This window comes from Lissotriton vulgaris, chromosome 3_1, assembly GCF_964263255.1.
Source record: "Lissotriton vulgaris chromosome 3_1, aLisVul1.2, whole genome shotgun sequence".
Lineage (NCBI taxonomy): Eukaryota > Metazoa > Chordata > Amphibia > Caudata > Salamandridae > Lissotriton > Lissotriton vulgaris.
This window is the reverse complement of record NC_141689.1, coordinates 1,862,103,692-1,862,119,621: the sequence shown is the minus strand read 5'-3', so window position 1 is coordinate 1,862,119,621 and position 15,930 is coordinate 1,862,103,692. Positions and strand designations below refer to the sequence as shown.

General features: G+C 43.7%; 1 protein-coding gene across 1 annotated transcript in view; it reads left to right on the top strand.

Annotated features, from left to right (window-relative positions):
* Positions 1-11,544, top strand: part of PLRG1 (pleiotropic regulator 1) — a 165,243-nt gene extending 153,699 nt beyond the window's left edge. The window contains exon 15 of the mRNA XM_086962327.1: positions 11,359-11,544. Coding sequence (XP_086818453.1) covers positions 11,359-11,418 — 60 coding nt within the window. The 3' untranslated portion in view covers positions 11,419-11,544. The remainder of the gene's footprint in view (positions 1-11,358) is intronic.
* Positions 11,545-15,930: the final 4,386 nt, after the last annotated feature.

The window sequence follows — 15,930 nt, the reverse complement described above, 5'->3', positions numbered from 1 at the left end:
TCATTTTCTCTAAATTTCATCAAATCTTATCTATATTTTTCATCTCAAATTTAAACGAGTTGAACCATGAGTATTCAAAACTTCAATATTTTATTCACGTTGTGATGTATACAATTGTAACAGTCCCAGATGGTATGTTCCTCGATTTGTAACATCATACATTTCATTAATTGTCATAATACCCAATGCATTTCGAGAATTCTTTTTCAGGAGTAACTGTAAAACATTCAAAGAAAACATACCATTAAAATCAACCTAATCAAATCAGATCTTCCCCTCATTTTAAACATGTTGTTTCACTTGTCTGAAGACCAAACACATATTGCCACACAAAAACTGGCTGAATTGCTTTCTTTTCCTTTACTGCCCAAACTCTACCTGAACATTAAATGCTACTCTGCCAAATAAAGAATATTAGATAATAACTTACACTGTGTATGTGAACAGCAGGGATTTGCAACCATTAAATGGGCTGAACGTGTTCCTCCATCATCATCTTTCCTTTACATGCTCAGCCACTGTCCACACCTCCTCACTCCTCCAAACCTGAAGCGAATTGATACCTCGTGACCTAAACCCTTTCCATGAAGGAAATAAACGAAATACTGAACTCGTAAACTCCTTGTGCAACAAATAATTAACTTGCAATGAGCAGTGAGTGAAAAATAAATCCTAAATGAAAAAATAAATCCACATCAGAACAAATTAAAATACAATTGGCGAACCACATAATAAGAATAGTATTAGTGTTCAAAACTCCGCCTTGTGAAAAAATCAAAATATAAATGAATCCCGTGCTTGAGCGTAAATTGATAACTGTGTTTTCAGGGTTAATAATTTAGTCCAGTTGTTCCTTGAAGTTTGAATACCAGTGTCCAACTTGTCAACCATTTTACTCTTCTGACATTTTCCTGGGGTGCAAACTCGATTTGGACAAAAAAAGTAATTAATACGCATGAATGGGAGAATGCACACCTTCCGATGCTTTAAATAAGCCTAATACAAAGTTCTCCAAGTGCAATGCGCGCCGTACATTGCAGTTGGAGAACTTTTGTATTAAGCTTATTCAAAGCATCACAGGGTGTGCATTCTCACATTCATGTGTATTCAAGGGTTTGTTAAGGCACACGGACGATATTTTTAAAGATCCTGTCCGTGCCAGAATACTTTCTCCTAGAGTGGATAAAAAAAAAAAATCTTCCCCCCACATATCCTATTTTTCCTAAGGGTCAGTTACCACTCGACTCTTTAGTGGTATCAAATGTTAGAAAGAGAGCTAACTCTCTAGCATCTGGGGATGCCCTTCCCCCAGATAAAGAATCCAAGCTTATTGATGCTTCGGGCAAACGGGTAGCTGTGCAAGCATCTAATCAATGGCGTATTGCTAATACGCATGGCTTACTAGCAGAATGCGATAGAGCCCACTGGGGTGAAATATAACAGTTACTTCAGTTTCTCCCGGAGGAGCATAAGGCAAAGGCTCCAGATTTAGTCCATGAAGGCAAACTAATTTCTAATGCCTCTATCAGATGCGCTCTAGATGCAGCTGACACCGCAGCTAGAGAGGTAAATACTAGCATCTTACTACGACGACATGAATGGTTACGGCTATCAGGATTCAAACCTGAAGTCCAACAATCCATCCTGAATATACCTTTTGGTAAACAAGTCTTTTGGCCCTGAAGTCAAATCTAGCGCTCGAAAAAATGTAAATGGAGACAATGTAGCGAAATCGGTGAGAGCGCTTCAGCCTCCCTCAAATAGAGGTTTCTTTTGGCGGTCTTTTAATAGGGGAGGGTACAAGTCCACAGGCACTGACCAGAACACTTCCTCCCACAAAGGCAATTCCCAATCATCTTTTGCAAGTGGATTTTTCAGACGTGGTTCTAGGAGAAATTTTCCCTGGGGCAGAGGTAAAAAGACCACACCTCGCACTTCCCCTTTTCATTCCCCTTCCTCAAGTAAACGGTGACTTCCCAACACTTCGCTCCGACTCTTCCACACCTGTTGGAGGAAGACTTCCAGACTTTCTCCCCATTTGGAAATCAATATCAACGGACAAATGGGTGCTTGGAATCATTCAACATGGTTATATCCTGGAGCTTATCAAAAATCCTCTAATCATTCCTCCTCGACCTCACAAAATGTCACCAGACCACTAGCACTTGCTAGTGCAATCTTTATTACTCAAAGGGCTATAGAACCCGTCCCACTTCAGTACCAAGGGTCAGGGGTTTATTCCCTTTCTTTCTGATTCCCAAAAAAGATGGCTCCATTAGACCTATACTAGATCTCAGAAAGTTAAACAAATACATGTTGTCAGAGCACTGTCACATGGTAACTCTTCAACAAGTACTTCCCCTCTTTCAGCAGGGTGACTTTGTCTACTCTAGATCTAAAAGACGCCTACATTCATATTCCAATTCATCTCTCTCATCGCAAATACCTCAGGTTTGTGATAGCAGTAAAACATTACCATTTTAAGGTACTTCCATTTGGCGTCACCACAGCCCCCAGAGTTTTCACCAAATGTCTCGCAGAAGTAGCCGCTCATCTCACAAGGCTATGTATACATGTCTTCCCTTACCTGGACGACTGGCTTATCAAAGCGGGCACTTACCAAAACTGTGTACTACACACTCAAACAGCATTACACCTACTTCATCAGTTGTGTTTCACAATAAATGCACACAAATCTCACCTATGTCTGGCAAAAGTGCAATCTTATCTTGGGGGTTAACTCAAAGCTCTAGCCACTCCCAATGTAGCCAGGATTCACAATATTACAATTTCAACCAAATCAATCATTACCAGCCAGACTCTTTAGCAACTGCTGGGAATGATTGCATCCTGCATCACACCTCATGGAAGGCTTCTTATGCGACCTCTGCAAGAATGTCTAGCGCACTGTGAGAAAATGCCCTCTTCCGGCATGGTGGCCCAAAACTGTTTCTGAACTGCTGATGTACTTTGACTGAGTGTGCCCTGGGCGCCTGCCAATCGGGTACCCAGGGCATATGTTATTTCCCTAAAAGTGCATTTAAACCAAAAACCAATTGGCATCTCTGGCCAAAGGTCAGCCCCTGGTAAATGGTACCGCAGGTACCCAGGGCACTGTGACCAAGGAAGGCTTCGAAGGGCTGCAGCACTTATTGTGCCACCCTTAGAGGTCCTGTACCTTTACACTCACACACTGCCTTTGCAGGCTGTGTGTTTTTGTGCAGAACAAATTGAAGAGTCGACATGGCACACATCTCTATGTGCCATGCCTACAACCAACTGCCCTGGCATAGATCAGTCACCCCTCTAGCTGGATGCACTATACTAGTGGCGAGGGTACATGTGCATGAGCCCTACAGTGTCCAAGTCCATTCTTAGACATTGTAAGTGCAGTGCTGCCATTAAGAATATATGATGCTTGGAGTTTGTGTTTGCAAATATCCAGGTATACTGCACTGTGTAAGAAAAGTAATCTACTTGACATTCTACTAAAAAGCCATAACAAAGTATATGTACAGTATATCAATGGCACTGCATTACTAGTAGCTATACTGTAATCAAATCAAAGTGCATATACAATTGCAATTCAAACTGTTTATAAACTGCAGTACTACTGTAAAGTATTTATTGCTTACCTGAGCCAGGCTTGCTTGGTTCTAGAAAATAAAATAACTAAAAAAATATTTTTATACCAAACAAATTGGTCTGAAGTTCAGTCTTTGAGGGTGTGATAGCATTTGCTGATTGAGTGTGTACAATAAATGCTTAAAACTACCCTCTGCTAAAGCCTTACTACTCGACCACACTACCACAAATAGAGAGTAAGGAGCAATCTACTTTTACCTCTGCCTACCTTTGGTGTTCGACTGGACTCTGTTCACACTACACCTCACTTTGGTATAGTATATACAGGCTAGCTTCCTACACATGTCAGTGGGATCAATCTCAGGGTCTATTAACCGATTTTGTGTTGTTAGACATCTGCACCCATCGCTCTCTGCAGCGGTGGAACCCTCAAAACTTAGCAAAAGGGTGCCTTTCATAGACCCGATTCCACAGAGTATACTGACAGCAGATGCATCGTTAACAGGTTGGGGTGCACTACTTCAACTTTACACAGTACAGGGGCTGTGGTCTGACAATCACAAACGTCTCCACATCAACTACATGGAACTTCTAGCAGTGTTCCTAGCATTCAAAGCTTTTCTCACCCAACTTGTTGGCAAAACTGCCTTAGTTCGCACTGACAACATGACAGTAATGTACAACCTACACAGGGCTCGACAAATCTTAAAAATCGTACTTGACCTGCAGGTCTAGTGACTAGAATTTTCTGCTCGACCTAACGTCAAGGCACTCGACCCTCAAATTGGTTGAATACAAATTTATTTCAAAACATATGCAGCGCAGTTGATCTATGACCAGTAAGACATGATCGAAATTTTTAGCCTCATTACTATTCTCACTGCAATGTTTTGAAAGTTATGAGCACGGCCTTGGATAAACACTCTCAGCAGTAATAAGGTACACCACTAAACCTTGCACATACTAGAGTGTGGCCCTGGATGAATACTCTTAGCAGAACTCAGGTTCACAGCTGTACCTTAAACATACTAGAGTACGGCTCTGGTGGCTCAGCATCCAGTGATTCTGAGAAAATCACTTAATCTCCTTGTGCCTAACAGAAATTAGTGTGTCCTTGTGTAACCTAACTGGTGCTCATGTAAAGCACTGCAATACCTTCAGGTCGGGTAAGCGCTATATAAATCTGCAACAACAAAAAACTTTTAGCAGTACTCGGGTACACCGATGTAACTTAAACATACTAGAGCAGAGCCTAGGAAAGGGCAGCTCGCACCATGGCTTGGGACAGAAGTAACAGTATGACTGGAATTTATTTACTTGCATTTGTATTTTATGTCCCAGCTAGCAGGCCAGGCATGCTGTGTAAGCACAAGTAGGCCACATAAACAATACTGCCCTGCTTGCTCGTGACATGATATCGTCATTTTCCATCACTCTACTTTCCAGGTTGCTGACGTGGGGACCTGTCTGCCAAGCGACGGTGAAGCCTTTCAGTGCGATTTCACACCATAGATTGGGATTATAACCTGCCCATACACCTGTTTCCCTTCCTGGTGGGCTCCACGGCTTGGCCTTTCAACTTAAAGAAGTCGGCGCCAGCCAGGTCCTCCTTGTGAACGGCCGTGCTTCATATACAGTTAATTGCAAATCACCCCGGGAAATAAAAAGATATGTGTTTTGTTTAACGTGATTGGTTGTACAATTTGGAGTGGACATATATTTTTGTTCTTGTCCACTTTCCTCCAGCCTCCTTATATTTATACCACTTTTATCTTTGCCAACCCACCCATTCACTCCTTCCTTACTATAGTTCGTATTATACAGCTAAATATTTTTGTACTTAAAATAACAAAGGGAATCTTGGGGCGCTGTTTACCCTCTGCATCCAGACTGTGCACCCTCGACTGCACCCCCTTTATAGAGCTGGGTAATTCAAAACACAAAATGTCCTGCGCTGATATCTGGCGCCTTGATGCGCACTGCAGGCAGCTTGTTGGCACCTCACAAGCTACCATTTGACAAGGCACAAGCAGTGAGTGCCCTCTGGCTCCCTGTGTCGCTCGCTATTTCATATCAACCCTCTGATCACAGGCAGTTCGCAGTGCTAATGTGATCGCACACGTTAATTATAATGATGTCTAATGCCTAATTTCTAGTCAACTAGGTTTATTTACGTTGCCGGTAAATTTGTGCTTTTCCAGGATAGAAGACTCAAACCTGCTTGCCTTCAGAAAAGACTTAAAAACCTGGCTGTTCACTGGATAATCTGCCCCCTCTTTTAGGCCCCTGCTCTTTTTACTGTTATGTTTTCCAGCTCTTTCTTTGGTCTGGAGCACAAAAGCGCTGGGACACTCCTTTGGAGTAGCCGTTGCGCTATAAAAGTCCCATTTAACATAACATAACATAACATAACAATAACAAGCATGACAATAGCCCCGGCTGTGCGTCAATCCCCTTCAAAGCCACTCTCCCCAACAATCGGAGCAAGAACCCCTGGTGTTCCCATTTAAGCTCACTTACCGTAGGGTCCCCCGCAGAGAGATCGAGCAGTCCTCGGCAGGCGCAGGCTTACATCACAGCCAGAGCTCCACTCGCAGGGCTCCCAGGATCATGGTTAAACACCCAAGGTGCAGGAGAAATTCTGCTTCGCTAGGGCACCAGTCTCGTTCAGGGTCTGCCTTTGGGGCTGCCAAAGGCAGTTTACACGCTTTTCAGACAGTATATCCTGATGTGCCTCATTGTAATCGGCCAATGAGAAGCATGTAAACTTCACTTTGCAGATGATTAGCTACCATCTGATTGGCTGATTGCAACTAGGCCTCAGCAGACCGAACCCGCGTTGCAATCAGCCAATTAACACCTTTGCTTTTCCCGCATTTTATCACGGCAGTTCCTGAACATTTCACCCAGCTGCCCTCTAGAGCCTTCTACCGGTACTGCGCTTTAGCACAGCGACAAAGCTCACTCGCCAGGCCGGTCAAGTAGGCCTGAAAAGTGTCTCGCCCTGAAAGAAACTGACTCGCATTTGCGAGCGGGCGAGTACATTTCTCGAGCCCTGCTACAGAAACAGAGAGGGACACACTCTCTCTAGCTGTCGTGCCTTGAACAAAGCATTTGGAATTGGGCGATTCACTTCAAAATCCATCTCCTAGCAGAACACCTTCCAGGAGTTGCCAATCATATTGTAGACCTGCTCAGCAGACACAGGCAGCAAGTACACAAGTGGGATCTTCATTCCCAAGTTCTTCTTCCCCAGTTTCAAAAATGGGGATTTCCACAGATAGATCTGTTTGCCACAGTACACAACGCAAAATGCCCAACATTGACATCCAGGTTCCCACTTCGAGCATCCAAAGGCAATGCTCTGTGGATGAATTGGTCAGAGATATTTGCTTTCGCTTTTCCGCCTCTACCACTAATTCCATTACTGGTTCGGAAGCTCAGACAAACGTCCCTCACACTGATCATAGTAGCCCCCACATGGGCTTGTCATCCTTGGTATACCACCCTGTTAGAACTCTTGGTGGTTCCACATCAAAAGCTACATCTCACACCCTGGCTCCTTACTCCGAGCCATGGAGAAATCAGACATCCAAATCCCAGAGACCTCAACCTAGCGATTTGGCTCCTGAAGTCATAGAGTTTGGTTATTTACAACTACCACCAGACTGCATGAATATTCTCAAAGAGACTAAAAAGCCTACTACTTGTGCATGTTATGCAGCAAAATGGAAATGGTTTGTTGTCTATTGTAGCAACAACAATATCAATCCACATGATGCTTCTGTACAAAACATCATTTGTTACCTGTTACATTTACAGCAATGCAGATTGGTTTACACATCCATTTGTTTACATCTAGCAGCGGTAGCTGCATACTTGCAAAATAGACGACACCTATATCTAATCAGAGTACCGGTGATTACAGCCTTCATGGAAGAATTCCCCCTGCTCCAGAGTGGAACTTGAACATAGTCCTTACAAGGCTAATGTGTCTACCTTTTGAACCAATGCACAAATATCAGGTACAATTCCTATCATGGAATGTTGCTTTCCTCATAGCGATAACCTCACTAAGGAGAGTTGGTGAACTTCAGGCATTAACTATACAAGAGCCTTTCTTTCAACTTCACAAACATAGAGTGGTTCTTCGTACCAATCCTAAATTTCTCCCTAAAGTAATTTCTGCTTTTCATATCAATCAGTCAGTTGAGTTACCTGTGTTCTTTCCTGGACCTGATTCTGTAGCAGAATGAGCTCTACACACACTTACTGTTAGACATGCTATACATTATTACAGAGGACGTACCAACGATTTTGGAAAACAAAACAATAATTTGTTGCTTTTTCTCCACCTCAAAAGGGCATTCCTATATCTAAGTCGGGTATTTAAAATGTATCCAAACATGTTATAATGAAACAAACAGAACTTTGTTAGTACCCCTTCGAGCCCATATTAGCCCTTCGTAAAATAAGAGCTAATATGGGCTTCTTAGAAAATATTCCCATAGCTGATATTTGTAGGGCAGCAACATTGTCTACAGAGCACACATTCACCAAACACTATTGTGTGGATCTGTTAGCAAGACAACAGGCAAATGTAGGCCAAGCAGTACTCAAAACACTGTTTCAAACAACTACAACCACAACAGGTTAGTCACCGCTTTGGGAGTTTAAAGCTATATAGTCTATACAAAGCATGTGATCTACAGCTCAAAAGCCTTGAATGGTTAATGTTACCCAGTAAGCATCTGTTCTTGGCATGTAGAGCTGTAGATTCACATGTTCCCACCCACCTCCCTAGTCTCCTGTAGTTGTTGTAGTTCTTAATTCACATTCATATGCATGGAGATCTCTATTCTACAAATACTAACTCCATTCTCACCCTCTGCGGGACAACAATCTAAAAATGGAGTCTATGCCCATGCGCACTATCAGCGAAAGGAGGAGTCACCTACCTCGTGACTGGAAAGACTTCTTCAAACAAAAACAACTTGCAAACATCTGGACCCAACACTAGATGGCAGGAGTATGCAAACCATGTGAATCTACAGCACTACATGCCAAGAACAGATGATTACTGGGTAAGTAACATCCTTCCTGTTAACTAGGGCCTGTGGTGTGAGGCATTTTTGCACAACGGAAAATATTCAGAAAACCTTTTGCAGCAGAATTATTTGTGACGAATACATACTTAACTGTTTTCTCCGTGGTTCACAGGTATGTTTTATTTGCAGTTACATTGTGCTGCTAGAAAAGTATTTCCATTCCAGAGCTTGCATCACTACCTGTTAAGTGAAAACCATGCGCCTGCTATTTAACAATTGCGGGTAGAGTAAGTTGCTGACTGGGTATAATTTTTTTTCTAAACAAGGAAGTAGCTAGAAAATTAAAATCTCTCCTTTTTTACCTTACTTCTAAGTGAGTGAAGCAAGGGGGCCTGTCTCACTAGTTTTCAGGAGAGTTGTTTGTGCTGAGGGGTCTTTCTGCTGCTAAGAATTGTTTTTAACCCCTCCCCTGCTGATGACTGAACCGCTCCGTCATCAGCTGCGGTGGCGCTGTGCTGATGACGGAGCGGTTCCGTCATGGCCCGCCCGACGCTCCTGGGCGGCGCGAATTCCGCGCCTGCGCTGAGCGTTCTATTGAGCGGGCGGGGCCATGACGGAACCGCTCAGTCATAAGCACACCGCAACCGACGCTGGTGACGGAGCGGTTCCGTCACCAGCATGCGGCTGCCGCATTTCCGCCCCGCCCCCATAGCACTGCGGCGGAATAGCCGCTGCAGTGAAGGGGTTAAAAGAGCCAAATAAGAAAATATACAGCACGTTTTTTTACCCATGAACTAATCCCCCAAGTAACTAAACTAATCCCAGTGTAGGTGCTGATGCTGACCTACACCACATATGCTAGGGGTTTTCTTCCTTCCCTCTCCTTTCTACCTTCCTTTTTCTTGCCTTTTTTTAATGGTCTATCTTGACAGTGCATCTGTTGCCACAAATTTATGTGAGCATCACTAGAAAGGGGCTTTGGCACCGAACACATGTTGAGTTCCAGGAGTACATGTTTTGTTTGGGCAGAGGTTGTGTGCTTGCAAAAAAAAAATGCTTGCCCTCTACACACCTGTGATCATTTTGTTTATTTATCCAGCTGCCTGAGCTTGAACTTTCAGGGGCACACGCATGACATTGGAATGCTATTAAAATGGCTTAGATAACTAGATAATTTGTTGTTTTCTCGAGCAGCCATACAGCTGGGAGGAGGGCAGTTATTACCCTACATGGATTTGAACATCTTGTTTGACAAAGCAACTGTCACTTGGCCTTTTAACGTACACCAATATTATTCTGCAGCTTCGACGCAAATACAAATCTGTTGCCATGCTTGTAATGCTTCTCATAACCATATAACATTCCCTTGAAACCAGACCTATTGGCATTGCTGATGCTAGTTTTCTTTTTCCCATGTACATACTTTTTTGTTTCCTTTCTTGCTCTCTTTCTTTTTCGGTTTTCTTTTCTCTTTACCTATATTTTTCCTGTGGCTTTATTGCCAGCTCTTGACCCTCACTTCTCAACCTAATCATGGCATTCTAGTGAAATTGTGTTTTTGAGTTTCCTCATAAATAACAGACTGAAGAGGGCATCTAAAGCAAAAATTATACTTTCACAGTGACCTAGTTTGCTGTGCCTTCCGGCCCAGTGGCAGCCCCTGCTGTATGAGCTTAAATGGAGAGTTCCCAGGCTTCTGTGCCAGAGGCATCTACTTCTGAATGGGAGGTCTAGCACTCCACAGAATTAACCCTCCTATGCAGGAGGATAGGATGTTGTTCCACGGCCAACTGCAGGCCATTTCTCATGGTTCTGCCTTCTGCAGAAAGGAGGCAAATTCCTCACAGTTTGGAAGTGAATTGGCTCCCACCAGTGACTGATTGGGTGTGCAGTTTGATTGTGCTTTTATGAGATGAAATAGTTTTTTAGGTTAGTTACTTCCTTGATTTGGAAGATACATAGTAATAGTAAGCATTTTACTAGTAGTCAGCAAGTTTACCTTTCTTCAGAAAACCTACTCACCAAAAAGGATCCTTTTATCGGAAGAAAGGAAGGTAGGAGGGAAAGGAAGAAACGATTTGTGAATTACCAGCGCAAGAGTCAGTACTGCAAAACATTGTACCTGATGGCAGTGATGCTTGCAGTGGTGGTTTATTATCTTCCTGCAGACTGCCCCAGTGTAGCCAGAGAGATTACTCAGGAACCCACAAAGGAAAAGCAGTTCAGGAGTGTCCATGTGTGGTTGCCAAGTTTACCATTAATAGGTTTTTGGTGTTGCTTAGTAAACGCGATAGGCTTTTACTGTGAAGAACCTTAAGTTTGTTGGCTTTACCCTATTCTTTCACGAGTTTGGAAGGAAGTACATTAATGACTCCCAGCACAGCAGTCAATGTAGTGAGTAACTTGTACTGGTTGATGAAGCCAACATGTGCATAGAGTTTAAATTGATTAAGACACAGGAATATAAAAGTTATATTTAGCAGGTCAAATTGTTTTTCCTTTACCGCCTTGCCCACACCTTGACTTCTAGGTAATGTACCCTTAGTGTGCAGTTACACTTGCTGGGTAGGTTATTTGCTGCTACTTTATTTTCTCCTGCAGTGGCACTGTGTGTGAAATCTCTGGGTAGATTAATTAAAAAATGTTGGTGGGAAATTGAATGGATTGTATATATAACTTACGGTATTTAAATTCTAAATTGGAACACTTTTCTTTTTCTTTTTAGACTGAAGAAACACATCCTGTCAGCTGGAAACCAGAAATTATGAAGCGGAAACGATTTTAAAGGACACAAATTATAAACGACTTCTATTATCTTTTTTGTAATATCTGTCTTTTATGTTATGCTCTGTGCCAGAGTGAAAGCTACATTTGAGTTCCCAATCTTCATTAAATTGGTGATTTTTATTTATGTTGTGACTCTGACTATGTGGGATTTTGAAATGGGTAATTCTGTTTGCTCCGATATATTTTAGGATTGTGTTAGGATTTACAGAAGTCTCTACACCCTTAATGTTGTCCTCTCCATATCATGCCTCTCTAATGCACCATCATTTGTATCCACTAATGTTTTGTGTACATGTAGAAACATACAATGGATACCGGATTGCATCTACTAAACATAACTCCTAATCTTTTTTTATCAGTGGAAGAGAAGGTGAATGTTGAAATCATGTGCAATTTCTTTAAGTAGGCGTTAATTCGATGTGTTTTTCCATGCCAGTATTGCTAAGTTAAATGTCTAAATTATTAATGCTTTTATCATTCCTTTCTTCCCAACAGTTAATTTTATAATTCCAATAATAATGGTTCTGAAAAAAATATAAATGATTTCACTACTTCAGGCTGCACATAAATTCATTTAATAAAGTGTAGAAAGTAATCGGTTTGTGGCTTATAGAATAATCTGAGAGTGTAGGGCTATCAATATTAGTATGATGGGAAACCTATGCAGTCACTTCACAGAATGTAATTACAGATGTTCAAATCTGGTGAATCCTGTTGTATATCCATGTCTAGCATGAATTCCTGAACTTTTAAGTCTGTGTCTGTACCCATCACTCATAGTTAGCAAATCAAAATTCAAAGTATTTTCACTAAAGCAATCAGTTGCCATTAAACAATAGGTTTACTCTCACTCCTGGCTAAACTGACCTTAATAACTCTGAAAATGTCCTAAACCTCAGAAGCCTATATGGGGTGCTAATAGCGGTCCTGAGTTAAGCAGCCGAGCTACTAGGAAATGGGCGATAGAGAACCTTAGTTAGGTTTGGAAGCTAGCCGAGCTGGCTATAGAACAGACCGGTCAAGACTTATGTCTAGCACACTACTGCGTGTAGAATGTAATAAATAATCCTAGGTGACCCTAACTTCATTGTCCACTTGGGTCTGGTTAGCACAAGATCTTCAGAATAAGCTCCTAAACTTAGGAGCTGCCTGGGCACCTCAACCATTCTACCACAAGGTTGATCAGGTCAGTTCCTCTAAGGAGGAATCCGCTGCTGTTTTCCTTCATGGCGTTTGTACAGGAGATTAGGAAAGTGGTCTAAAAACAAGACCATCACTTTCTGTACCTCTGTGCTTCTGTCAAGTGTATTCTGATAGAGACTTCTAGCAGCAGATTCCTCACCTTTTGAATACTCCCCAGGTGCCAGACAGGTACGTAGCTTTTCTGGTAGTACTTCTGAGCGCTGAAAGGTGACACCGTGACGCTCTGCATTGACGCCTTTCTGCTCCGGAAGTAATATGGGGGCCTATAAAGACACCACTCCAATGGACTGATGTCTTCTTGTTTTTTCAGTGCCTCTAGCCATGGATCCAGAGCTTTTCTTGTATCTCGCAGACCCGTTCTTTTCTACAGTGTTCCTAGGATGTCACTAAGGTGACCGGTTCTAAGCCCTGTAAGGACTGTCGCACACAGATGTCTGTGACAGGTCTGTTTGTGGTATATGGGGTCGAGCCACATCTCCCAGATCTTTGGGGACTGCACATCAATGAACCTGAAAGCCATCAGGAAACGCTAGGGAAACTTTTGTAGTTAAGATAACTCAGAGTTGAAGGCTCGTTCCTGGACCGCTTTCGTACACGGAGATGACAGAGCCTCTCTTAAAACCGTTCTTCATCACTCTCCAGAAAGTGTAAGAAGTCAAAGCACAGTTCGGCTCCTTTGCACCATTACCACTCTGCCTATGAAGTGCCTGGGCAGTGCCAGCAGTCCCGTTCCAGAAGTCGGGCAACTCTGGAGCCCATTCTGCAGCTGGTTGCGATGCAGAGTTTTTTGAGCCTTAAGCCCCTCCATGCCAAATCGAAAAGTTCTTTTAACCATTCCCCGGCTCTTCGGATCTCTGCCAACTCCCTTCTGTACACCTTTGTGCCCCACAGAGCCAAGCCCCTGTGTTGCTGCTGGCAGGCTCGCCCTCTGCTCCAGCTCGACCCTCTGTGCTGATTCCCCTTTTGGTTTTAGTACAGACAGCACCCTCTGCGCCCATACCTGAGCACATCAACTTCACTGCCAAAAGAGGTGGCCTTTCAATGCTGGTTCAAATTCAACCAACGTCGCAGCCAAATCTAACTGTTCTTGCCTTACCACCAAATAGTCAATATTCCCTGCATTCTTTTATGGCACTGACTGATAACGATTCTGATCAGGGTGATAAGTTTGCTCGGTTCTATGCTCATGACAGTTGGTAAGAGGACCTACATGATGCTAGTGGGCTTGACTTCTCCACAGATTCTGCCCTTTTCTCCCAACAGAAGAATCTGCATCCTAAACTATTGTTATACTTAGGACCTCTGAGGATCTTGACCTCCAGCTTCCCACTATGGAGGTGAAAACCAATGCCCTGATGCAAGTTATGCAGCCTTGCCAGCCTGCTTCTGAGCTTTCTAGGGGCTTGGGTTAAACTTTGTTCCAGCCCTCCGGTTAACTGTGAAATTGCTAGATGCATCACCCTGCTCCAGGTGACTTGGCTTTTCAGTTGCAGCACCTCTCTCCGAAGAGTGCTCATGGTGCAGGGTCACAGCCATCCAGTAGAACACAAAATCCACTGATTCTGTCTTGTTTGGCAAGAGATCACTTTGGACAGGCGGGTTCTGCAAATTGTCCGCAAAGGCTATGTCCTGTCCTCCTTTTCATCACTGCCACACTTTCCATCGTCCACCCAATGGCTGACGGCGGACCATGTTTCCATATTGCATCAGGAAGTGCAAGCCCTTAGGGCTATACAGGATGTTGATAGGGTACCTGAACCAGTGGTAGGTTGTGGTTGTTAATCCCGCTACTGTATGGTTCTCAAGAGAAATGGAAGTCTGCGACCTATTCTAGACCTGCAACCTCACAATATCTTTCTTTTCAAGGACAAATTCAAAATTCTAACCCACTCCCAGGTCTGGACTGCCCTTGACTGACGTTGGATCTGCTGGACGACTATTTCCATTATCCAGTCCTGCCGGCCCATCGGTGCTGCCTGCAGTTCTTGACAGGAGAAGAGCATATTTAGTTTGCTATGATACCCTTTGGTTCCACCAGCGCCCCTCAGACGTTTCCAAAAGTGATGGTGGTGGTGGCAGTACATCTTCGGAGATCAGGGGTGTCAGTCTTTCTCTACCTCAGCAACTGCTATTGATTGCAGACTGATCACAGGCAGTTGTCAACCATCTTTGGACTGCTGCAAACCTCCTGTCATCTTTGGGGTTCACTGTCAACATCCAGAAGTCACACATGACTTCTCCTCAGTACCTCCCTGTTATCTGAGCCATTCTGTACACTTCATGGTTTTGTGCTGGAAGAAAGTCCAGAACATTCAAGCTATGATCTCTATCTTTCAGCCTCGGTCCTGGATTTCAGTGCGGTTGACTCTGAGGCTTCTGGCACTGATGGCCTTTAGCATCCTGTTGGTCGAGCACACCAGGTGGCATGTGCAGGCTCTGCAGTAGGATCTGAAGTCCCAGTGGGCCCAACATTAAGGGGACCTCTCTGATCATGTCCCGAACTTGGAGTAGACTGTGAAAGATCTACAGTAGTGGTTACAGGACTGCAATTGGGTCAGTGGCAGGACCCTCTCCCATCCCCACCTATGGTTGACAGTGGTGACAAATGCATCGCTTCTGGGTTGGGGTGGCTATCTGAGAGAGTTGGAGGTCAGAAGCAGAGTCCTGGCTCCATATCAACCTTTTGGCTCTAAGGGTCATCTGTTTGGAGCTGAAAATCTTCCTGCTGTCCATTGCGGACAACACTACCACTATGTGGTACTGCAACAAACAGGACGGGTCGGATATGAACGGAGACCTTGTGCCTCTGGAAATGGCTGGACCCCCAATAAATTTTCCTAGGCATCTGGCAGAACCTTTGAATGCCAGCAGATCATGAATGGCAGCTACGCCCGAAGGTATCTTACTCTAATGGTGAGAACCTTTGCTTGATCAGTTCACCGCTGCGAAGAACACACAATGTTAGCACTTCTGTGCAGTGGAGTTTCCCAGGTGTCTCTTTCTTGGAGACTCATTCCACTTCGAGTGACACTCGGGACTCCTTTACGCTGATACCGCTCCAGTCACGAGCTTAAGACAGACCGGGTCCAAGTCATCCTAGTAGCTATGGTCTGGGAATTGAGAGTATGGTACCCAGAGTTCCTGGGCATGAGCACCTGCCCTCTGATCAGGGTGCCTCTCTGGAAGTATCTGTTGTCACTGCAGAACGGTTGGGTTCTCCATCCTGACTTTCGTAGCCTCCATCTTCATTCATGGAGATTGAGCAGTGACAGCAGGACATCTTTGACCTTCTTCCGGGGGTGGTTGA